We start from the raw sequence: 26,247 nt of genomic DNA on the forward strand, positions 1-26,247 counted from the left end.
TGCGTATTACTGCGCCATAGGTGGATCACAATTTTATACACCAACAGTATTGGTATATCATATTGCTTTATACCAATACTTTAAATGCCATGTTATTTTTAATGTATGTGGTATATATATATATATATATATATATATATATATATATATATATATATATATATATATATATATATATATATATATATATATAATTTTATTTCAGGACAAGCCAATAACGATAGTGGTAACAAAGTCATTAGACAGAAAAGTATGTGGTGGAGATGGCGCTGTTTACTTCAAGTTGTATTGCCTTACCGGTATTGCTATGGAAACAATTGTTAATCATTCTGTTGCTGTTCGTAGAAATAGTTCAGTAGGGTAAGTGCCATACTTTCGCATTGTAGTATAGAGCATCACTTTGATTATATCTAGAGGAAAAACAAAACTGGTATCATTTATGAAGTTCTCTACGCTACAACAACACACCTGTCAGGAGTCCAAAAGTCACTTGTTTGATCCCCACTGTAATATTGATGTGTTCGTTTTGCCACCTTAGATTTAACGCGCTCTCTGACCGTCTTCATGTTGTCGCTTTGATCAACATTACAAGATTTTGTGTTTCAAAATATCGAATGCTAATACCATATAAGACAAGTTTACTTGTTTACTTCTTCACTCAATTAAATATTGACGGTTTTCGTTTTCCCATCATCGATTTAATTTAACACACTAACTGACCTGCAATACACTGCCGCTTTGATTAACGTTGTCTGAATGTGTTGCAAAATGTTTAATGAGTTTTGGGTTTTATAAAAATGATTTTGCCGGGCTTGATCAGCAAAATGGTACATACAGTAATGGAATTTTAGTGACGGAAGCCATACTATCTCGTTAAACCAAGGATTTATTGGTCTTTAAGTTTGGGACATTCTACTTTAATTTGACTTGGTTTGCTTTGGTCTGCAGTTTTACGACACCGGACAATTAGATTAAATTGCCTTGCTCATGGACACACCACGGTAGCTGACCCAGGCTGTTCGCGAGTCCGGCACCCTAACCATCGAGCAGCGAGTTTCCTACTCTGGGTTTAAAAAAGGGAAATCAGTTAGTACACTGAAGTTGTACGTCGCAATTAATATGTACGAGATCATTGAGGATTTGCTTAAGCAATTGTTCCCTCTTCCAAGCCTTTTATACGTGATTTCCATGACATGCAGATACATTTTTATATATTTATATTTTAATATTTCTTCGGTCAAATTACATTTGTGGTTTGCAAATCTGTTTACAAAACATCAGTGACTAGTGGAAAATAATGGAATGTCAGCAAGGCCTCAAAAGCTAAGTGTTGTAATAATGTTTTAGAAAACTTTGAACAAATCGAAGCTCTCTTTCTAACACTCCGTCCTCTTTTTTCTCTCTTGCCATATGTAAATAAAACAGAATGCTATCTTAGGCACATGAGTAGCTGCCAGCGTTAAATTGAGTAGGTCAGAAGCCGTGGTCAGTACGTCAATAAAAATATAATTTGATTTCATTGGTTCTGTGTGGAAACAACGTTGAAATATGTTAAGAGGACTTTAACTGACGACAAACCAGTAGTGACAGTGCTAGTCATCTCCCTAGTCTACAGACACCAATCCAAAGAGTTGACACCAACTCCCCCTGAACCACAACGAATGTTTTATTACATAATAAATGACAAATTATTTAACGCTGCACTGTCTGCAGCTGTTAATTATCAAAAGAAGACAAGAAATGCAAAGTTCCATTATATCACTGAGACAATGAACCTCATACCGTAATGGAGTGGTTGAGTAAAGTGCATATGCAATTTTCTTGCTGTGTAATCAAAGAAACGAGAGGCTAAATTAAGCGAAAGGAAGTGGCGCGGGTACTATCACTTACACAACGGGGTAGTTAATAAAATGGATATCACTGTTATACGATAGTTATATTATATTATTAATTCATAGAAAACGCGTACGAATAACAGTTTCAAAAAATGTCTCTTTCCTGATGAAGCTAAGAAATATTTTTTCATATTTAGCTGGGGATATATTGCTGGAGCATTCACTGTTTTCAAATACCTATTCCGGTGGTGATAGTTTAAAACTTGCTTGAAAGTGAGCTCGAATGAACCGGAACGTTTAATACAGTAAGTTTTCTTAACAATTAGATGTTAAAGTTAATCGCTGGATACGTTTTAAATGCAAGAGCTACAGAGAGCCTGTCACATAATTAACTACGCTCCCCCATCGTCCACGATACCTCTGGATCCGTCGATTGTTTTAAATTTATAAACATATATTGTGGCACCCTTGCATGCCTATAGTTATTAGTGTGCAAAAACTAGGAACTCGTTGCAATTTAATTAGATATTATTAGGATTAAATCAAAATTACATTGACATATGTTTGTCTTTTAAGTAGAACTGACATAAATCAATTTATATGGTATTTTCTATGGTAATTTTGTGCAATGTGTAGCATATTACATGAAATAATTTTAAAATGTGCGCTTTAACTGAAACATCTGTTATGTTTTGCTAGTTTACGATGAAAGCTTAATTTTACATTTTCAATCATATGATTCTTTACAGTTAGGGCCGATCTAAATATAAAGATTTATTTAATAACTACCAATATTACTGCTGAAATGTACAATAAAAAAAGACAAATCTTAAGTGGGCCATTCTGAACCCAATTATGCATCAACCGTATATATCTCAGAATGCAACAAGTAGTTTTCTTTAAAGCTAGTTGTTACGATATAAAATAATACCCTACTTTACTTGTTGTCATGAAATGAGTATTCTAATATAAAAATGCCAGTTCTGTTCAGTTCTAAGACCTTGGGGACAAGTAGCCATTAAGTTGATGACAACAACTATTCCGGGTATTATCCTTTTAAAATGCTCAAGAGTTTGTGTGATGTGATGTGTTGTGATTTTGATTTTTAACGTAGCTTTAACAATTTTTCAGTCATATCGCTACGATGTCTGCAATGTGGCAGTTTATAGTGATGTCTAGCACTGGGGCATCATGCCGCAGACATGTAGCATGATGTCCCACCCAGTCACATTATCCTGACACCAGGCAGACCAGTCCTAACAATAACTTCTTAATGCTGAACGCCAAGCGAGGCAGCTGTTAGCACCATTTTTTAAGTCTCTGGTATGACTCGACCGGGGATCGAACCCACGACCTCCCGCATCCGAGGCGGACGCTCTAACCACTAGGCCACCGGAGCGGTCTCAAGAGTTTGCTTTGCGGTAATGATAAATGAGTATTTTAGTATAGCGGAGAGACACGTGTTAGAGGAGGCTGCTGTTTGGGAATATCAAACGAAGTACATAAATAAACAAAATTATATTGCTAAGTAATCAAACAAAAAAAGCCATATTTGCTGAACAGAAAAAGCTCGAAAATAGGATATATAAACGCAATTGGCAGCTGATAACCGCGATTCCAATTGCCATGAAAAACGGGAATATAAGTTTTGTTCCAAGGTAGCTCTTTCACCGTGTCCTTCGTTGTGATTACAGCGCTCTATGAACCATCTGATGACGTAGTTTAGTCTCATTTGTAAAACTGCATTTAAGTTATAGTAATACGTGGTCTCATCCTGGAAGCCGTTGTGACACATTCTTGACAATACTTGTTCTCAGGATGATAAATACTTGCTTTGCACCAAATCATATTATCATGTATCTAATAGCTGGCATTTAATAATCATTTACAATATATCGGAGAAAAAAGTATTCAACGTCATTTGTGAATTTTGTTATCGCTGCACTGCAAGAATTTAGTAAAGTTGTCCTTATCTATTTTACGAAGTGTTTTGCTTCGTAAACTCTAAGTTAAATCCGTTTCTCAAATCAGAGAGAGAGAGAGAGAGAGAGAGAGAGAGAGAGAGAGAGAGAGAGAGAGAGAGAGAGAGAGAAGAAAGGAAGTTCAATCCTCTTGAAAGAGGTGTCACTTGAAGATGTTGGAAATACAGCTACATGTTGGGGAAGCTTGGCATGAGAGAGTACACGGGTCGAACTGCAAAGACAGAGCCTGTTTGAGCTTCTGGCCAGCAAAACTTTATTGAAATATTCAACATATAAACTTACATTTCAATATCAAATTGCAACAAGCTCAATTTACGGATATAAGAAATACATATAAAACTACGACATTCTTTCACTTACCAATATCATACTTGTATAATATCTGCCGTTTAGAATGTAATACAGATAATTAAATATCGAATAAATTCACGATAGCAAAAGAATCTAAAATTAAATATTTCAAACTAATGCCGTAATTGAAATATATTTTACTGAATTAATTCTAAAATGTCAACATATTAAACTATTATTTAACGAGTATTTTATTTCTAAATTAACTATTACTGAGTATGAAGTTGGTAGCGAACGTTGCTTTTACTATAATCAATAATATAATTATAAATAAATATCAGTTCTTCAAACAATTAAACTTTGTAATACATTATGTTAAATAATAGTAAAGAAATATTAAAATGATCTAATGTTTAAACATACTGATGTTAGGTTAACATCTTAACACTAAAAATTCTTATACTCTAAAAAGTCTTATACAATGAAAAACTGTACATAGATCATAATCTTACTTGCAAAGACAAAGCCTGTTTGAGCTTCTGGCCAGCAAAACTGATGTCAGCCCGTGGCTGGGGCTTTTTATACCCGTTTCTTAAGACAACGCCAAATATGGCGCGCTCCTAGCTCTTGCGTTGGCCAGAATCTCAAAGTGAGGCTTCGTAGTCTCTTACAGATTATTGTGTAGGTCTATGTACATTATTACGTAGGTACTTCTGCAAGATCAGCACATTTGCCCTCTATAGGAATCTTTGGAATCTGTCTAGTTCACTATTTACGTAACCTAATGAATGTACTCTTTTTGTGCTGAGTCTGAGATACAAGTAATGTTTTGTATAAGACGGTTCGTACTTGATCATAATAGCGTAATCGTTGTTGAATAGTAGTATATAATTGTAACACGAATAAATGGATTCAATCTCAATATATTTTAATAGAAATTTACTTTCAGTATAATTTATCAACTTACTTTTAATACAATTAAGAGAAAATTTCAATCTTGTTACTTGTATTAAAAAATTCTGTCCTAATATCTATACAGATATACATAATTACTACTCTCAAAAGAGAAAAGTACTGCAGTCATTTTCTTCTGGATATAATACAATAGGTCCAAGGTTAATTTCATTTCATCCTCAAATCCCCAATTGTCAAAATGTCAAAATGAACATTAATGTTGCTAACGTTTATTCATAAGAATTTCAGAAGCGATCGCAATTTTAGTCACACCAACAATTTCCTTTCTTTCTAATTATTACCAAAAAAGCATCATAAAGGTTTATTTGTTTCATTTGGTTTATTGTATGAATTTATTTATGATAAATTAGATAATAATATTAAAAAACCTATGTTGGTAATTTCCTTTTAATTTGTATTCATACTGTTATTGTTCCATGTAATATTAAATTTATTTGACTGAGGTGTTCTCTTCTAAGCCGTTTATTATTACTTAACATTTCATTGCACTAACAGTTAGGATTAGAAATGTGTGTAAAGTAATGTAAAAGTAGTACATCCCTTGTCCCTCTGCCCTCATACATAGAAAGTAACTTTCATTTATTAAGAATTATTCTAACAAAGTATTATATATTTCACTGAATACATCTTTTCCGAAAGCTTTAAATGTATCTTATTATCAATATATGCGGACTATATGTCAATTACTCAAAGAGGTTCGAGGTCAAGCATTGTCAATTATTAGTACGTGCAAAAAAAAAAAAAAAAAAAAAGTTTTATATTTCGAGAGGACGACAACCTGCAGTTCCCAAAACATGTCTCAATTCCTAAGTAACGGGCTTTTACACTGATGAGATAAAGGATATTGTCATATATGAGTATACTGGGAATAATCTCCTTTCTATATTGTAAATTCAAACATCAGTAATTTCTATATCACTGCCTCCAACTTATCAAATTTGTTTATAGGATAAAGTGTCCTGGAACACCTTAATATCTCCAAATGTCTTTTAATTTTTTTTCTTTTTTTAAATTATTTGTAGCGGACCAACACCATTGCCAAAGGAAGAGTATGAAGTGGTGGATCTAACTATGTCATTGTACAAGGATTTTCTCCTGGGCTCACCTGGTAACGTGGTTATGATAGGAACAACAGTTTATGTTCTTATTAGAAGTCCAAGTAAGTTTCAAAGTTTCCTGATAAACAGTAACGACAATTTTTCAATGTAAAGTATAGAACTCTTTGCAACTATTTATAAAGGAAATTATCTCCAAACTTAAATTATTATTTTTACCATGGGAATTGTTCTCCTTGTTGGAAAAACCTCTTACAGAAAAAATAACATATAAAAACCAAAGTGTTTTCACCATTTTCGGATGAATACTTTAAATAACAGCTAAATGTATGAACCTGACGCGATTAAGATTAATTCCTATTCTCGGATTATTCAGTTTACTGTATAACTAAATAAGTCGATCTGTTATCTCTCTGTACTCGTTCTTCAGCAATGTTGATTTCAAAGATGGCTTAAAGAATTTGAATTAATTATAATTGTAGACATTGATATTTTTAGACTTTTCAGTTATGTTACAATTATATCGACTGACCATCAATTTCTAACGTAGCTACAATCTATAAAGAAACATTTTGATTGGATCTTTAAGGATTGCTTAACAAAATTTAATTAAAGATCACAGATATGTTACGAGTCAATGCTTTTAAAATAAGTAACATAAGGATTGAAAGACAACAGCCCGATTGAGCTCCTTGCCACATTGTTGCCAATGTCTAGTACCGTGACGTCACCTCACCTATTCCATTTCCCTTGTCGCTATATTACCGTGAAAGGTTATAAAGCTTGGCCGGGCGGGTAGTTTAGAAAGTTCAGCGGTGAAACTATACGAATAAAATAATGCTTGACTGGGCGGGACACAGAACTGGATATAATAATTAGTGGAGCTGGAGGTATCACTTTATAGAACGCCTGGTGGACATTGTTGCCAATGTCCAGTACCGTGACGTCACCTCACCTGTTCCATTCCTACTGTCCCTATACAACAACCCCACTTTCCCTTGTCGCTATACATACCTAATATTCCTCATGTTAAATTTCCATTGTCCCTAGTCAGTCCCATTCTTTTTTGTCTCGCTATAGTCCCATCCGTGCTAAAATTCCCCATGTTAAATTCCCCTTGTCGCCAGGGTATCCTACTATACTACTTACATTAGGTAAATTAAATTGTTGTGTTGTTCTGGGTTTATCGTGGTATATGCTGTTAGATTCCGAAGCACGCTTCAGTTAATGCCCTTAGATCGTTGTGCAAGCTGTGTGAGTCGGCAACTGACACACTATACCAAAAATACAGCATTAAATTCTTATAACTGTTTGTAAATGTATTAACTCTTTTTTTCTTTCTAAAAAAAAGATATTTCATTTGAATTTTAGAGTATTTTTAAGCATATGAAGTCTAGTTGAGGACTATTTTAGAACAGAATTTTCCATTAAAAAGTAAAATTTGCCTTACCATCTAAGAAGTAATTCAACCAATGGTCGTATACCTAATTTTGAATATTCCGCAGAAGGGTCCTAATAATTTCATCCAAATTGGCAAATGTATTATGAGTAGACTTTTAATATTCAAAACAAAGGATGTGTTGTTTTGTTGGATTTGATACTTTCATGAACGTGTTAATGTGACTTGGACAATTAATTATTGTCCAGACACGTGGATACCAACTTTCATTTACTTTCTTCCAATTATGTTTCGTATTCATTAACAGGTTAGGCCAATTACACGGGCTATTGATAAATGAAGTTAAAACTATCGTTAAATGGCTCTTCATGTATATATACTTTGTATGTGTTAGCTTTTCCTTCGTGATTATATGCTATATATAGTTTACCTTGGACTTGACCATATCCAAAATCAAGTTCATTGTGTACATGACAAGTAATGTTTATTTTGTGAACAAATAATCGATAATTAATGGTTCTCTATGAGTTTGTACTAATTATTAGGATTATTATTGAAAGAGCTAAGCATGTTTCAAACTACCTCTAAAATTCTAAAAATTTGCATTTTGAACTATTACTGGATAATTCAGTGACTGTGATGCCATAACCATTTTCAATAAACCCAAACAGTGTCTTAAAACAAATTTTATTGTTACATATTAGCCTTTTTCAGTAAATAAATTTTGTTCACTAATAACAGGTGGAAAATGTATTACCATGTTTGTAAAAATAAGTCAAATAAAAGTATATATATATATATATATATATATATATATATATATATATATATATATATATATATATATATATATATATATATATGACGAATTATTTCTATTCAATCATGTATCCATACAATCTCAGAAACTTTGACCGAATACTAATATTTCATTTACGACCATGCAATAAAAATATAGCGGTAGTGTGTTTTATACGTTTATTCACTAATTTAATGTAATAATCATAGGGGCAGTGTCATTTACTTTTATGCCTTCGTTTATTGCTGTTTTAGAATTCAATGTATTTTGGTTTGATTGGATGTCGGATTTGCGGACATATTTATCAGCCCTAGCAATTAGCTAATTTCTTAGGACAGACGTAACAATATACAGTTCTCACATTGTCACATAATTAGGCAAAGAAATAACTTGGTTTTGCCTTAGAACTATTTGACTATTTCTCGTTGTACATGCGTACAACGTTATCTAGGGTGAATACGTGTTTTGCCAGGTAAGTGACTGTATTAACATGTACCTCGCCAGAAATTACTTGTGACGAAGGAATATTAATAACATGATATGCACGGATATTTTACCCTGACTTTCGCTCACTCTCCTATGGATTTAAGTAACATCAATTTCTAAAACCGACACTGGTCGTTTTGGATCACGTCAAGGAGTGTACGCTCTCCATTGTTCTGCAGCCATAGGGGTAAGTGTTAAATTACGTTTCATCTGATATGCGAAGCTTATTCGGTTTGTAATGTCTTATCGCGTAATAATGCATTTATTACAATGCAGATTTGACCTTTGAATCACAAGTCACTATTAGAGGTTAAAGTATAATCATATATCTAGAGATTATACAAAATCTAGTATTATGACCAATTTGGTTTTATTGTAGCTGATTGTGACTGTCGCTGTGATTGTGACTGTCACTGTGATTGTGACTGTGAATATGACTAGAGCTGTCTGAAGCTGTCTAAAACTGTCTAAAGTTGCTTAGAGCTGTCTGGAGTTTCCAGAGTATTTAAGGCTGCGTGCTGTCGATACGTATGTATGTATATACATATGTCTGTACCACGGACGTAGACGTAGCAAATTAAAAAGGGTGCTGCATGCTGTCTGTACGTGTGTATACCTATGACTGTACATGTGGTGGATCCATAAAGGGTGCGAGGGGCCGATAAGAGTGTGAGCCAACCCAAGGAATCGTGCGACTGTACAAGGGGTCTAGAAGCATACGTTTGGTTCAATTGTTGTTCCAATTGCATTTTTACGTTCATAAGATTATTCTTAATCTTAGTTGTGTTCATACGATTACTTTGAATCGTAATAGGAGTTCATATTCGAGATTATGTGAATCTCTCTTGTAGTGTAAAATACTGTTTGAAGCATATCTGCAGTCCATGAGGTTTCTTGGATCTGTACTTCATATTGATTTAATATTTTTGGTTTATTTTCAATATGTGAATGTTTCGTAGAGTGATTTGAGTCAGTCTTATGTTGAGAGCATGAGAGAATCATCGTATTTATACATCATATATATTTCTTTATTAATTCATTCATAAATTTCCATCTTTCTCACATTGGGTTTGTCCTATTCATTTAGTCCAAAAGCCCACTCGGTTTTTATTCTGCGACCTTGTGATAGCATGGATTTGTTTCATTTAAATGGTATTCATGTTTAGTAACTTGAGATGGGGCCAGAGCAGGATAAAATGTTTTCATTGGCATAAGTCAGTAGTTCCTATCTTTTTATAGAGGTGTTATTTTGCTGTGCTTTCCGGTATAATATATGTATGACAGTGACCAGTATTTTGCCATTTAATAATTTGGAAGGGATCATGACTTTCATTTGAGATGCCTTTAATGGTGTTTGTGAAAGCAGGCGGTGGAAGGGCACATGTAGTGAGAGCGTGTAATGCGGTTCGAGGCTTTGTTTTGACTGACTCAGAAATGGAAAGTGAAATATTAATGTTCGGCCTTTAGCTTAGTGGATACTTCATTGTCAGAGAAACATTGTTTGCAGTCTGCACATTTTCGAATCGTCAAGTTGACAACGAATGTTTCCTTGACGTTCCTGGAAAAAGAAGGAAAAAAAAAAACAAGCTACTTCCAGCCAAACTCATGCAAGTGCTTGATTTGCTCTGTAGAGAGGTCCCTTGCGCATAACATTAATTTGTAACACCATTTATTTTACTTTTTATTGTAATATGCTATGAGTTTGGAGTTATTAATTCGGAGTAATATAAATGTATGCAAATACTGAATACGTATTACATCTGCGCTATGTAATGTTTTAATATAATGTATGCTCATGTCTCTATACCAAAAATCTTACTTCTTACTTATAATTACAGATTTAATAAAGCTACGAGTAGGAAACTGCACAGCCTACAGCCTTAGTACAAGTGATAATCTTCTACTTCTTGATTCAAGGTACACACTTCTTTTCTGCATAAGCACTTATAAAGACTATATTATCTTGAACAAGAAAAGCTAAACACATGTTATTCAAGTAAACAATTGAAACAAGTAGTATTTCTTTCACGACGAATTCTTGACGAAATAATGTTGCAGTGTAATTTGTATTATATTTATTTAACGGCTTCTTCCCTGGATCGTAAATCTTTAATTTGTTCACGTTTAATATATCTAAAATGAAATAACTATTTCACACATTAAGGATACTATTATATTGTGTGCACTTAATTTATATCATTAAGGATATCATTATATAGTATGCACTTAATTTATGTCATTAAGGATATCATTATATAGTATGCACTTAATATGTACATGTGTAGACCTAGCAACCGTTTATATCTAAGGTAGGAAGGAACACAATTTGTTTACCGTGATGTCTCTGATGAGAGTAATACAGCATACAGATTAAATAAATTTGATATAATAATATAAATAACCACAAATACAGACAAAAAAGTTTATATGATCTTAATATAAGCAAAAATAAAAGGAGTGAGAAGCAGCAAGCTTTCTAAAATTCAACACATAATTAATTTCTCTAAAATTCAAAGTGAAAATTAAACAAAGCTTAGCCTACGGTATTGCGAAAGAAATCTCCCCAAATCAAAGAATTACTAACACACGTCCTAAGGATTAAAGTTCTGAACAGTGGTATTCCAACACAAATCCACCGCTTCATGTGTTGATGGGCTTCTAGTAACATTTGTCGTGGTGATGTCTCAACCGTCTTTTGTTGAATCACATCAGTACAATCCAGGAAACTGTTCTTATTTGAAATTCACTGTAAATCTAAATCTATATTGCCAAGAATGTTATTTTTGAGCGCTTTGATTCTCCAGAGAATAGAAACTTTAATTAAGTAATTTGAATAAATAAATTCCAGCCCAAATGAAATACTGGACTTAACAATAATACACCTGTCTCTGCTTAGATCATACAACAAGAATAAATAATTTGTCCAGTAAACAAGATTATATGACAAAACTTAACAAGATTATATGACAAAACTTAGAGATAGAAAGGAAATCTAGGGTCAAAGGTTCATTTTTCTAGAACAATTAGAAAGTATGTTACTATAAAGCGATCACGTACACAATATATGGCTATGTGAGAAAAATACAAATTTCCTTGACTCAAAATAATAATCATAATAGTAATCCAATGTACAAGTTTAAAAACATCTTGTTAAAGACCGAATGAATGGACTTAAGAGTGTTACAGTTTTGTTGTATATATCTTTAATAGCTATATGATGGCCAATGTCAGGTTCTACAACACGAAAGAAGTGCTCCTCATCTGAAGCGCGCGCGCGCGTGTGTGTGTGATTGGATATTTAACGTTTCTCTAATAATATTTTAGTCATATCGCTATGATGTCTCCAGTGAGGCAGTTTATAGTGATGTCTAGCTCTGGGGCAGTCGTGTAGCATGATAACCCACCCCGACACATTATCCTGACACCAGGCTGACCAGTCCAAACACTAATCTCTTAATGCTGAGCGCCTAGCAAGGCAGTTCTAAGTACCATTTTTATAAAGTCTTTGTTTTTACCCAGCCAGGGTTTGCACCCGCGACCTCTCGCATCCGAGGCGGACGTTGTAACAACTAGGCCACCTGAGCGGTCTGTTCCTCATATAAACAGTAGAAAAAAAAATAGTGGGTGTTATGGGAAGGATCTAAGTAGCACACCGAGGAGGGTGTTTTATGGTTCTAAGCTCTATTCATGTAGGAGTGATCACGGAGAAAACAGTGTCAGGTAGAATAGAAGAAAAGTGAGATGGAACAAAATCTTTGCATTAGCATTTAAATGAATTTAAAGCAATCAAAAGATGTTACAAAATATAAACAAATATGCTGTCAAAGAAATGAGTTTGCATTGTATAACTTTCGTCAAAATATGAAAGATATTTTACTAAGATAGTGTAAAATGATAATTTGAAAGGTCTTGTTGGAACTAAGAAAAGACAGGAATACACAGAGATCAGTTAAAGCTGCTGGTGTCGTAACAGTGTTTGATGGCGGTCTAGTACACCATGATTATTTAGATATCCAGGTAAACTTCTAAGCATTATTTCTGACATGACTGAGCCAATTACAAACACTGCATCGTATGCGTAACAACCAGCAACAGTAAAAAGAAAATATAAATACAGGATTAAACAACTAAAGAAGCATTACTTGGTGGCCCAGCCAGTTTTACAACTGTTCAGCACAGATACCCCACGGAATCGTGTGACGAAAGCAAATCTTTACATTTTGTTTCAATGTGGAATTCATTTAACAGCATTGGGTATCTGACTATGCTAAAAGCTACAGCCTTTATTGTATTATTTCAAGTATAGTCAATGTGTGAAATTGTTTAATACTTGGCTGAATCTGATCTGCTCAAATAATTCAAAGAAATCTATAGATTTGAATCTGTAAAATATTTCACATCTACACCTGAAATGAATCTAAATCTATCCCATGATGGTCTACCATTCGTCATTCTATAAATATATGCATCATATTTTGAGTAAAGCTTAGTTAAACGCATTAAGTGACGAAAACAAAATCGCTGTAGACGATTTCGAGGTAAGCAGGCTACAGTTGAAAAGTATTATTCCATTCGACCGCACCCTTGATGGAAGGCAAGAAGGTAACACTATTCCATGCCAAAACTGCACAACTAACTGGAGCCGGATTACAAAATTAATTGCATACGAGTCACAATACACAATGCATATTTATATGTTTATCATTTTGTTTTTCTTAATACATATTTCAAACGGTCTAGTGTGTCCGGATTATTTAAATATTAAGTAAATGTGGATGTTGTAGGTGGTGTTTTGCATAGACCTAGATATTGTCGTCATACTGGAATTTGAGGAGTATTTTTAATTATTTTTGTTGTTGTTAAAAGTTACTTTTAAATGCGAGGAACGACCCAGCATAATATTAAGAAAATATATTGGTTTTCTAGAACTTTCGGGGTTTTAATTATAATGTGTATCTTCGTATGCAATTATACTTTATGTGGGTTTTTTTTTTTCAGTGGAAAATACACTGATGCGAATAGAGATGGTGTGCTTTTGGAAATGTTCAACAGAAACTACAGTTCGGCTCATGGTTGCAATGCATCAACGTGCTTTCTGTCTAAACTCCACGCATTTCATTTCAAGAACTCCACGGATGTATCCCTAGAATGTTTTATTAACATATGCCCTGGTGCATGCCAAACAGTAAGTGATCTGTAAATAATGCCTCGTAAACTAAAACAGAGCATTAATTCAGTTGTAGTCTTCAATTTATCGTAGTGTATAATAATACTAAGAACCACACATTATTTACGTTTATCATTTATTAATCCATTAGAGTTTAGAAGCTGCTTTTCTTTCATCGTTTCTAAACTTCTTCGTGCAATAGCATCTAAACGTAGCCTTGATTTTGTCATGAAGTCATATGTTCGTACACACATCTATGTCGAAAGTGCTCTTCCCAACTATAGTTACATTAACTGATTATTATTATTATTATTATTATTATTATTATGTTTGCCGACATGCACACAATACTTATACCGAGCTGTTCTATCCAATGGCATGGTCATTTGGATATGAAGCACACACACACACACACAAACATCGTATGCAACTGTTCTGAATATATTAACCTGCCAGTTAATAACGAGTTTTGGACAATCTTAAAAATATAAACGATTCAATGTAGCTTTGAAAGAAAAAAGAAAACTGTCAGCATATAACAATTGAGCCGATTCTTTATCAGAATAAACAAAAGATCAGTCGTATTGTTCGAAATATTGGTGGGTTTTGACCCAAGTGTCAGCACACAACAGATTCCTTCAACATGAGACCGTAAGTAATAGATTTGCTCGCTGGGTTCTAACTTGGAAGTGCTGATTTCTCCCCAATTAACCGATATATACACTTAATGGACATGAAAATATTCAGCTATAAAATCAATACCTAGCTCCTAGGTCTAAGACTAAGCGCAACTGATACAGTTATGGGGCGTATGAAAAAACAAGTGTGCTGGGTAGATTGGTATAAAACTAGTGTGTGCTAAATTATGGAAAATAGGTTTGGCAACAAGGTCTCGTAGCATCAGATAAGCCATTTCTCATACAAATATAGTAATAATAATTCATTAATCTGACAAATAACATGAAAAAGTGAAAGTTAAGAAAGAAGTAGTTACAGTAGCTTGTATCGTTAATGCAATTGTAAAAAAATGATATTTAAATATGTTCAGTTTCGAGTACAGTTAAATCAGTGCATAATATTGTTTGTTGAGATGGGAAAGAACATTATTGTTAGGAAAAAGTATTCGAGTTGCCTTTGAACTATATATCAAGCACAAATAAAAACATGATGACATGTATTTTCTGCTTCTATACCACAATCGTAGAAGGGACTATATATATAAGGTGATTGAACAAAGGAACTTTTCAGTTCACTACATTTTTGTTTCTCTTCTAGTGTCGATAAAAAATGATTGAAGTTTACCGGAGAGATAATAAGAAGTATCGCTGTTGATACATGCATTAATATAATATAGGACAATTAGGAAACAGCTGTTGATACATGCATTACTATAAGATAGGACAATTAGGAAACAGCTGTTGATACATACATTACTATAAGATAGGACAATTAGGAAACAGCTGTTGATACATGCGTTACTATAAGATAGGACAATTAGGAAACAGCTGTTGATACATGCGTTACTATAAGATAGGACAATTAGGAAACAGCTGTTGATACATGCGTTACTATAAGATAGGACAATTAGGAAACAGCTGTTGATACATGCGTTACTATAAGATAGGACAATTAGGAAACAGCTGTTGATACATGCGTTACTATAATATAGGAAAATTAGGAAACAGCTGTTGATACATGCATTACTATAATATAGGAAAATTAGGAAACAGCTGTTGATACATGCATTACTATAATATAGGAAAATTAGGAAACAGCTGTTGATACATGCATTACTATAATATAGGAAAATTAGGAAACAGCTGTTGATACATGCATTACTATAATATAGGAAAATTAGGAAACAGCTGTTGATACATGCATTACTATAATATAGGAAAATTAGGAAACAGCTGTTGATACATGCATTACTATAATATAGGAAAATTAGGAAACAGCTGTTGATACATGCATTACTATAATATAGGAAAATTAGGAAACAGCTGTTGATACATGCATTACTATAATATAGGAAAATTAGGAAACAGCGGTTGATACATGCATTACTATAATATAGGAAAATTAGGAAACAGCTGTTGATACATGCGTTACTATAATATAGGACAATTAGGAAAGAGCTGTTGATACATGCATTACTATAATATAGGAAAATTAGGAAAGAGCTGTTGATACATGCATTACTATAATATAGGACAATTAGGAAACAGCTGTTGATACATGCATTACTATAATATAGGACAATTAGGAAACAGCTGTTGATACATGCATTACTATAATATAGGAAAATTAGGAAACAGCTGTTGATACATGCGTTACTATAATATAGGAAAATTAGGAAAGAGCTGTTGATACATGCATTACTATAATATAGGACAATTAGGAAAGAGCTGTTGATACATGCGTTACTATAATATAGGACAATTAGGAAACAGCTGTTGATACATGCGTTAGTATAATATAGGACAATTAGGAAACAGCTGTTCGTTTTAAAATAATCAGGTAGGGTATTCTGTGTAAGAAGCAATAATTAAGGAAAGATTTCTTTTTTATTTCAAGTCTGGCACTCACTCGATGGACATTTTATCGAAAATGAAAATGTATCTTGTTGTTTTTGCAGTTCGTCTATATAACATGCTTCAGTGAAAAACTAAACAAAATTTTGTTTTTACAGAAGAAAGCATAATGATGATATGCTTATCTAAATATTCATTTAACCATATAACTGTCATGTTTTTGAGAAAAACAATGTAGACCCTTGAGGTGTTTGACATACTGATATATAGTTTCAAATAGATTAAAGCGATACTGTAGGGTCCCTATTGTTATTAATTACAAATCTGTAGCATACAGTTCTGTTTAAGTTTTCATTACTTATGCATTAGACAATTACAATGTATTTTACTTCGTTTAAAAATCATGAACTAAACCAGAGGTTCTCTAACTGTGGTGCACGTACCACTGCTGGTCGGCGAGCCCCATTCAGGCAGGCACCGGAATGGTTGCGAGCCAACCTGAACATTGCTAATACAAGCAGGCTCATCCATCATATTAGAAACCAAACACTACCGATATCAAAATATGTGTTGTATTCTTTAATTGTAGAACTATAGATACTAAGTATTATTAACCTCAGTCATGTCTTCTGCGAGAGCACCAGTTTGAGAACCACTGAGACAGTCTATATAATTTATTTGCACAAAGCTATTATATGTGTACTTCAACAGTCTAGACGAAGAAGGAGTAGCAGTAATTCAGACCAACACGTTATGAGAGTGAGCATGATTGTGTATGATGTTGCTGATATTGAGGGAAGAAGCAGTGGAAAAGCAATAGGTACGTACAAAGTTCAGGCATCGATGAACAAAACGTGTATATATATATATATATATATATATATATATATATATATATATATATATATATATATATATATTACACACACACATAGGTTACTGCATTTGTATGGTAAAATATGAACCATTTTCCGATGTAATACTGCACGAGCTTGGGAGTGCAGTATATCCATCCGACAAAACGAGTTCATATTTTCCAATAAAAATGCAGTAACCTTATTATTATATGCTCATTTTCTTACTCTACCTAAGGCTTAGTTATCTAAACAAAATACACTACAAGAAGCAAAGTAACTGAATGTATATCGTATTACAAACTAAACATATAAGCGCAGATTCATCAGTACACAACAACATTATTAAGGCGCACATAACTCCGCCCAGATATATTTGAACTTAGCTAGACATACGTTTCGAAAGAAAATGGCGCTTTTGTGTACTTAAAATTGAAATTTGGAGTCATATTATGATTGAATGCGCATTGCAATAAGTTTTCCACCTGATCTAGAATGAATAGAGTTTGCTATTTTTGTCGATTCTACGAAATTTTGTGATTATGGACTGGATTTATATGTGAAAATTCCACATGAAATACATCGGACTGATGCGTGTTGACATCTGCAGATGTGTTTCTGTTTCTGTCATTAAATGTTTGAAATCATGATTGGGAAACATTTGAAGTCTTTCAATTTCAATTACCAAAAAGACGTTATGGAATTGAATGCTTATTTTATTTTGAACGCAGTAAGGAGGATGTAATTGCACTTATATTGGAAATTACAGTACAATTGCGAAATGTGTAATCAAGACTGAGATATTATTGATAATAATTAGACATGTCTGGTGATCTTGCACTACAGATGCAGAGCTGAAATGTCAGCATAATGTTGATGTACATGCGTTCTTATTGTAGCCTGTTAGGAATATGGCTGACGAGCACCAAGCCCTTTCTAAGTTTTCAATATCACTGTTATTGTAAAGCACCCAATTAGCTAAGACGCTTTCTAGCATAAAATGCGCATACATAAGTTGATAATGTAATGCCTATATATAAAAATCAAAGCAGATTGAATATTAACGTACCCACAATGAGTATATATGTAAAAATTAACAGAGGTAACTGCAATAAATGAAAAAAAATAATAAAGCGCAAACTTGAGCCGGAAATTATTTGATTTCATTGTAAATATATGAAATAGCAAGCAAATGATGCTCATTTGGAATGGTTCCAAATACTACTTATATTGATGGGTTTGACGTCAAAATGTATCGTCCTCATTAAACAAACATTTGTTTCTGTTTGATACGAAACCGTGTAAAAAAACACAGTAAGCTTGATTATTTTTAAAAAGTATATTTTACATAATTTGACAAACAAAGATGACTTCAAGTGGATACGTTGATTCTTGACCTAAATAATCCAAGGGTGTGATCATGTTGTGTCCACTATATAGAAACTTCGATGGCAATTTTATCTCACACAAATTGATTTATAACTCCACCCACTCACGAAACCAAATATCCCGAGCTCATTACATCAGATGTCGTTTTCTATCAAGATATAAGGCAGTACGTCGTACTTAGTTTACAGTATCATTGGTTGTCACTTTACACTACTTTACGCTACTTAGCCCAGTAAATGAATTGAAAGTTTCAAAGAAACTGCATTGATGCCGATTACATGTTATTGACGCTGTTGTTGATCAGAAATGGCTTGATGTCTTGATTCAATAGACACTATATGGTATTATGTCACTAGGAAAATGATGGAACTTAGAGCTGGCCCGACTTTGAAGACACACCCATTTCTTCCATATGCGAACCTTCAATTGCATACCATATTGGCTTTCGTAAGAACGTTAATTTTGTGATGACCTCCGATATATGTTTCGTTTACTGTGATATTTACATAGTATAATCTATTGTACGTATTTACGGTAACAATAATAACTTCCACATGAATGTGCAGTGTAACTGCACAGTTTTTACACTGCACAGTTTGCCTTGCCCTCTGCATTCGCCAACAACGATTTCCTCGCCGTATGGGTTATTGGCATCATAACGTGTGGCAATGCCTTTGTGATCGATTTTCTGGCAAATAGCAGTCTCTGGAGACACTGGCAGTTTTTCATATCTTTTGCTGGATAAATGTTTCCGTTATTTCTACCCGTATTATTTTGGTATGCAAACATTCTTAAAATGCCTTGAAAACTGTTTAACATTTGTTTTGCTGGCATAAGCTTTATAGCAATTAATGAGCCAAGGAGTATTAATAAATAATTCTGACAATTGGTACTCAACATTACTCAGAACGTTACCATTGCGCTGCCTTGCCACCCGATAAAATCTCTTAACAGCAAAAGTATCTGTTATACATAATGTAACAAGATAAACGGGTTGGACTTCGGATTTACAACAGAACACTTCTGATGGTGATAGAAGTACATTGTTTAATGACGAATGACTTGAATGAGAAAAGAATTATAATTAATACAACGCATATAAGATCCAGATATTGGACAAATTAACATAATCAGCACGATTCTAATAACACAACAAATGAAAATACGAATAAAACCCTTCTGCAATATAAGAACAGAGGTAAATGATTCACAGTAATTTCACACGACGAAATAAAAGATGAGTTTTGCTCAAATAGTAAAATGTATTCACTCAAATAATGAAAACTGAGGTATTTTACTAAAATAGTAAAATCTTGAAAACAAAAGGGACATATATACAAACTATCTTTGCAATCCCAAAACACTGACTGTTACAAACCCCGAAATTTAGCCACGGCTAAAAGATTGCATGTATGGAGTTACACACTCCGTCACCAGCACACTTGGCTACCAATCACATTGTACGATCAAGCAGTCAATAATCCAGGTAGTCATCGACCACCATTCAATTCCTTGGTCAATCAAGTAATCAGTGCCCACCGATCGGTCAGCAACGCCCTATCATCTGCTACCCGACTAGCAACACTGTTCACTCAGCTCTACGGCTGCTATAGTTCAGCTTTATAGCTGCTATGATCAACTTCTGTGGTTTTCTCTACAACTGGTACCACATCGACTCCGATCAGCTCTACATCTGGTACGACGTCGATTCCGATCAGCTCTTCAGCTGAAGGTGTGCAGGTCCTTAAAGTAGACCGCTCACTGACAAGACGTTTCCTAATGTGTATATTTAGTTTTACAGTGAGACATTGATAGACAGACGATGCCGCTTTACGTAGTCTGTGCGCTGGAAGTATTCTGTTTTCCCCATCGAAAGCACTTCGCACGTTCGGCATAGGATGAACTGAACTCACTGTTTCGAAATATTCCACAATATACATAAATCTCCCTCAGGTACATAAAAAACGAAACCCGAGTACATTTATTTAATAAATAAAAGAATTTATACACTTCCGTGACACGTAATATTTCGTTCATTTTTGTTAGAAAAATGATACATCCGCTCAGTCTATTAATAATTTTGCTTTCTTAACATCTAGCACGATATGTATTTCGGCATCTTCCCTTTATTTGCCTTTGTCTTACTTTGCCAAGAAAACTCCATTTTAGCAAGAGATTCACAAAAATCCTCTCGCACTCTTTATCCAAGTTCCATCCTTTTCTTCTTTTTTTCTCTAACCACTGACCTTCTTGGCTAATGACATTCATTTCCTAGCATATTATACACCATACAGTGTGTCTGCATATATATTATCTGGTGTCATTCTTTAGCGTAAATGCGATGTCTTTATAAGAATAACATCGTTGTTTACCACTCAATTGTTTTAGCGAACATTCAGTTTGTTGAATGTTAAGATAATATTTAGATGTCAAATGCATTCTTTCTGCATAACGTATAGAACAGTCCTGTGGCAGTTTTATAATATCGTATTGAGCGTCAGACATTCTATGGGTTGATGTAGCGTGCGCAACGTTTGAAATATTTTCTCCGTCTACTACCTTTACAAAGGTGTTTAACCTTTTTGCAGATATATAAAGAATTGAGTTACCATCATTTTCCTTTGCAGGACTGCAAGACATTTATCTCTCTCTCTCTCTCTCTCTCTCTCTCTCTCTCTCTCTCTGACCGTTCCGGTGGCCTGGTGACTTGATCATCCGTCTTGAATGCAAGAGGTCGCGGCTTCGAACCCCGGTCGAGGCATACCAAAAACTTATAAAAATGGTACTAACAGTATCTCGCTAGGCGATCAGCATTACGAGGTTACTTTGAGGACTGGTCGGCCTGGTGTCAGGATAATATGACTGTGTGGAACATCATGCTACATGTCTGAGGCATGATGCCCCAGTGCTAGACATCACTTTAAAATGCCACACTGCAGACACCTTAGCGATATGACTGAAAAAATTGTTTAAGCTACGTTTAAAATCCAAATCACACACACACACAAACAAACACACCTACCTATAAAGTATTATGTTGTTGGTGTTCCTGAAGAATTTTTAAAAATAACTTTTGTTTTCTATTTAGGTTAACTTTTATTCACTAGTAACAGTAAATGAATTTTTTAAAAATCCAAAGCTTTTGTAAATTTACTTTAAGAAAAGAAGTGTATTCCGTGTGTTCTATTACGACCTATTTTCATAAACTAAGTAACAAACAAAGCACAACCAACAAGTTATATAAAACGTAACAAATATTTTAATTATCAAAGTTATCAAAGAAAATGTGAGAGGAAATTACAGTATTATGAAGTTGGTCCAAAATAAACCAAATAAGGGTCGATTCAAGTCTAAAGGAATGAAAAGTTCCATAAAAGCGGAGATGTATCGGTCCGCCAAAATGGATGACGTTGTCAAATTGGCTTTGTACAGACCTCCTTTGATTAATTCACTACAGTTCCAGAATAATATTATAGTCCAAATAATGACCACTTTCTTTGTCTACTGAACAGTCTAAACAAATGTTTTCCCTCTCGATTAATATCTTAGTACAGCATAAAACACATGTGCATTTTACAACAGGAATACAAATAACAATGACCTCATAATAGTAACGAAAATTTGATTGTTCAGTTCTCTCCCTGTATACAACTTCTATTATGACTATTCTATTATGACTATTTTCCACGACATACCCCCAAATGACAGATCAAAGTACTCAACGGATGTCGAAATTACCAATTTTATGTGACCTAGCTTAACCAATGAAAAATTATTTATTTCTTCTAGAACCGTCCAAACCCCAACAGCCAATGTGAAATCATCCCTATGTCGTCATTAAGGCTATTACTAATAATTTTCAACACATACCTAAGTATCAATTAGTTGATCCTATGTTTTTTACGCTCTTTAAAATACCTTAAAAGACTGTCGTCAAGTAGGCGAATTATAACTTACAATTAACAGCCATGTATAAAAATTACAAAAATTAGATAAAATCATGTACCAGTAGTTACAAAATATATAGATATACATAACACTTCAGTCAGTCTCAGTCAGCTGTAAATTGCATAGGGCCATATATGCCGTGTATAAAGCATGTAAATAATATCACGGTAGACTACAAAAGAGCTGATTTGAGACAGCACTCACTATGTGTAACGATTGAGCGTCTCAAACCCAAGAGCCGAAATGTAGTCCCAGTGCGCTATACAGCTCCCACGATATCATCGACATCCAAATCGGCAGACTGTCGTCCAAAGCTAATCAATAAGGGTTCCATCAGCATAATAATTAATTGTTGAGCTGTTAGGTATTTTTTTTAAATATATGTGAGGAATACTGGTTGATTTGTGGTATACTTGCTTTCAAAAATCAGTGATTATATCCCTTTTTGTTTTCTTCTCTTTTCTAATTTTGTATTTAATACGTAGATGGTAAATTTGATTTATACTCCGATTACTTATTATTGTAATATATTTTGCAGGCATTCCAATTTTCATGACGACGACTCTTGCTGCTCTGTTTGCGTTCACTGGATATTTTTAACCACAACTGTCTGAGGACAAGATGCAAGGAATGAGTGAGATGATTGAAAAGAATAACTGAAGCAAAATTGTTGTATCTTGCCGATTAATCAGCATATTCAAGCCTTTCGGTGTAATTTGTTATGTAAAGTTAAGCATGCTCACGTATTGGTCAATATGAACTATAACAAATGTACAACCCTGCTCAATCAAATACCACATACACCAGATAAATTTGATATGAATTGATCAATGGACGTTTTTAATTTCTACGATTATTACCGTTTACTGTCACTTTTGTTATAAAATACTTAGCAAGCGAAAGTAGTGGAGTTTCTTCCTATGAAAAGAATTGGTAGTTTCTTATAACTTTCATGTTGCTTGTACAGTCGGGAATAAAATGAAAGGTACTCGCATCTGTCATTCAACTCACTATTTAGAAGGACAGATTGACGATAAAATGTATGACCGGATAAACAAATAAATGATATGGATCCAGTAACGTTAACAATCGGCCTAAAACGGAAACGCGCGATGTCAGAAACATGTACAACGTGTCAAAAAATAAACAAAAATTAGATATGATTGCGATTAAGGGAGAGATTACTTGAGGTTTTGAATATCTCCTACTTCCACTGTACACGAAGCAGCTGTTGTGGGTCCAAACTATTTAAGTATGGAAAAAAATAAAATTGCTGCCAATTTCATTTGAAATATTTGTATTGCCTGTGATTCAGCGTCATTCAATAGAAATTATTACCGCTGATTTGAATCTTTTCATCAGTTTGTAAGGAGGAATTCATATCAGTCCTTAAATGCTTTCACTTTGACAAATTACAATAAATCTTTGCTGCGCTGGAGAAAGTAACGATTCACAATTTTGCCGTCACTGAATAATAAGCAAAATATTCAAATGTCAGAGAAGGGAAAATATCTGGGGGATGAATTACGAACCTGAACGTAGTGCATTATAACAGCAATTTTCTATAAGTAGTTAATGGGGGCGCTATAGGGACAATGGGAAAATACACAACAGAAACCCCTGTGGCTGTATAGGGAAAAGATTCATAGAGACAAAGGAAAATCCAGTCAAAAAGGTATTGGGCCTGTATAGGGACAATGGGACTTATCATTAATATAGGGACAATAGGAATGGAACAGGGAGGTGACGTCACGGTGCTGACGATTAGGAACAATGTAGCGAGGGGCTCATCTCAATCAAAAGAGCAGTGAAAAAAAAGATTGAACGCTTGGCGGGAACAGGACTGGAGGGAGAGAGATAACACATACAACAGATAAACACAAAAAAATATACAACCGACTAAAATAACTTTTAGGCAAGAAACCAAATCTGAAAATGGACTTTGTGTTCTTCTGTTTTCTCCAGTTCTTCCAACATTTCCTAACTTTCTCAATCATTCCTTTTTTCCGTCTCTGGCATCCAGTCAGGATGGCCCATCGATCTAACTTTCTCGTGCACCTTCATCTAGATTTGACTTAGTCTCTCAAAGTTCTTTTTTTCTGTTTTTTTATTTTTTGTCCTTTCTTTCTTTAGACCACATGTCTTTTATCTTCTTCACTTATTCTTCCGTTACTTTTTTCATTAGTTCTTCTCCTTTCCATATTTGACCCAGGTCGTACTTCACAAAAGACCACTCTGTCCAATGCAGTGTGTCTTCTAAAAATGCCTTACTTTCATCACATTATCAATGACCTCCTTCAATGTTCCAACTCTGACATATCGAGGTTGAATGAAGGATCGTAACTTTTCTACTTCCTCCTCTATCATACCGTGTACCAGGTCCCTGGCTACTTTCAGGCTGGTCACTTGACTTGTCACAAAATCTTTGGTAACTGGATACCTCCATTCATGTTCTAACCTTTCCACCACATAGGAGGTACCCACCGTCCAGTACCAACTGTTTTTCAATTTATTGAACAACTCTATCGTCATCTACGCTTATTCAATGCTGAATGACGCGAACGACCAACGCTTTGACTTTATATTTGTCAAGCGCGGACGTGAAGGAAACATACCTTACACTCACTTCACATATAATATACTATCCATTCCGATGGAAAGGTTAACATTATTATATATTATCAAAAAACCACAAATATACTATCAACACAAAGGTGAGAAGCAACCACAAATCCAAATATACTATCCTCACACGGGAAGGAGAACAACAAAACCCTTACTATATTATCCAAAAAAACCCAAATATACTATCCACACGTGGAGAAAACAAACATTTAATATCCTATCCACAAAAACCAGAATATACTATTCACGCACGGGAAAATGAAAAGCAAACCCTTACTATACTATCCACACACCCAAATATACTATCCACACACGTGAAGGAGACAAACAAACCCCTTAATATACTAACCACACACGGGAAGGAGAGAAAACAAACCCTTACTATACTATACACAAGCCAAATATAATATCCTTACACGGGAAGGAGAAAACAGACCCTTACTATGCAATCCACAAAACCCAAAATATACTATCCACACACGGGAAGGAGAAAAACAAACCCTTACTGAACTATCCACAAACTCAAATATACTATCCACACACGAGAAAGAAAAAAAGAAACCCTTACTATATTATCCACAAAACCCAAATATACTATCCACACATGGGAATGAGAAAACACAAACCTTTAATATACTATCCACGAAACCAAAATATACTATCCACGCACCGGAAAATGAAAAGCAAACCCTTACTATACTATCCACACACCCAAATATACTATCCACACACGTGAAGGAGACAAACAAACCCTTAATATACTATCCACATACGGGAAGGAGAGAAAACAAACCCTTACTATACTATCGCAAACCCAAATTTACTATCCACACACGGGAAGGAGAACAAATAACGTCTTACTATACTATCCACAAACCGAAATATGCTATCCTCACACAAGGAGAAAAACA

At 34.2% G+C, this 26,247-nt stretch overlaps 1 protein-coding gene across 1 annotated transcript in view; it reads left to right on the forward strand.

Annotated features, from left to right (window-relative positions):
• LOC149796063 (uncharacterized) overlaps window positions 1-23,605 on the forward strand; it is a 41,163-nt gene extending 17,558 nt beyond the window's left edge. The window contains exons 3-8 of the mRNA XM_089964171.1: window positions 206-360; window positions 6,106-6,242; window positions 10,661-10,739; window positions 13,821-14,007; window positions 17,232-17,340; window positions 23,250-23,605. Coding sequence (XP_089820297.1) covers window positions 206-360; window positions 6,106-6,242; window positions 10,661-10,739; window positions 13,821-14,007; window positions 17,232-17,340; window positions 23,250-23,311 — 729 coding nt within the window. The 3' untranslated portion in view covers window positions 23,312-23,605. The remainder of the gene's footprint in view (window positions 1-205; window positions 361-6,105; window positions 6,243-10,660; window positions 10,740-13,820; window positions 14,008-17,231; window positions 17,341-23,249) is intronic.
• The last annotated feature ends 2,642 nt before the right edge of the window (window positions 23,606-26,247 follow it).

This window comes from Sinohyriopsis cumingii, chromosome 7 (genome assembly GCF_028554795.1).
Source record: "Sinohyriopsis cumingii isolate HCF-2022 chromosome 7, ASM2855479v2, whole genome shotgun sequence".
NCBI classification, from domain to species: domain Eukaryota; kingdom Metazoa; phylum Mollusca; class Bivalvia; order Unionida; family Unionidae; genus Sinohyriopsis; species Sinohyriopsis cumingii.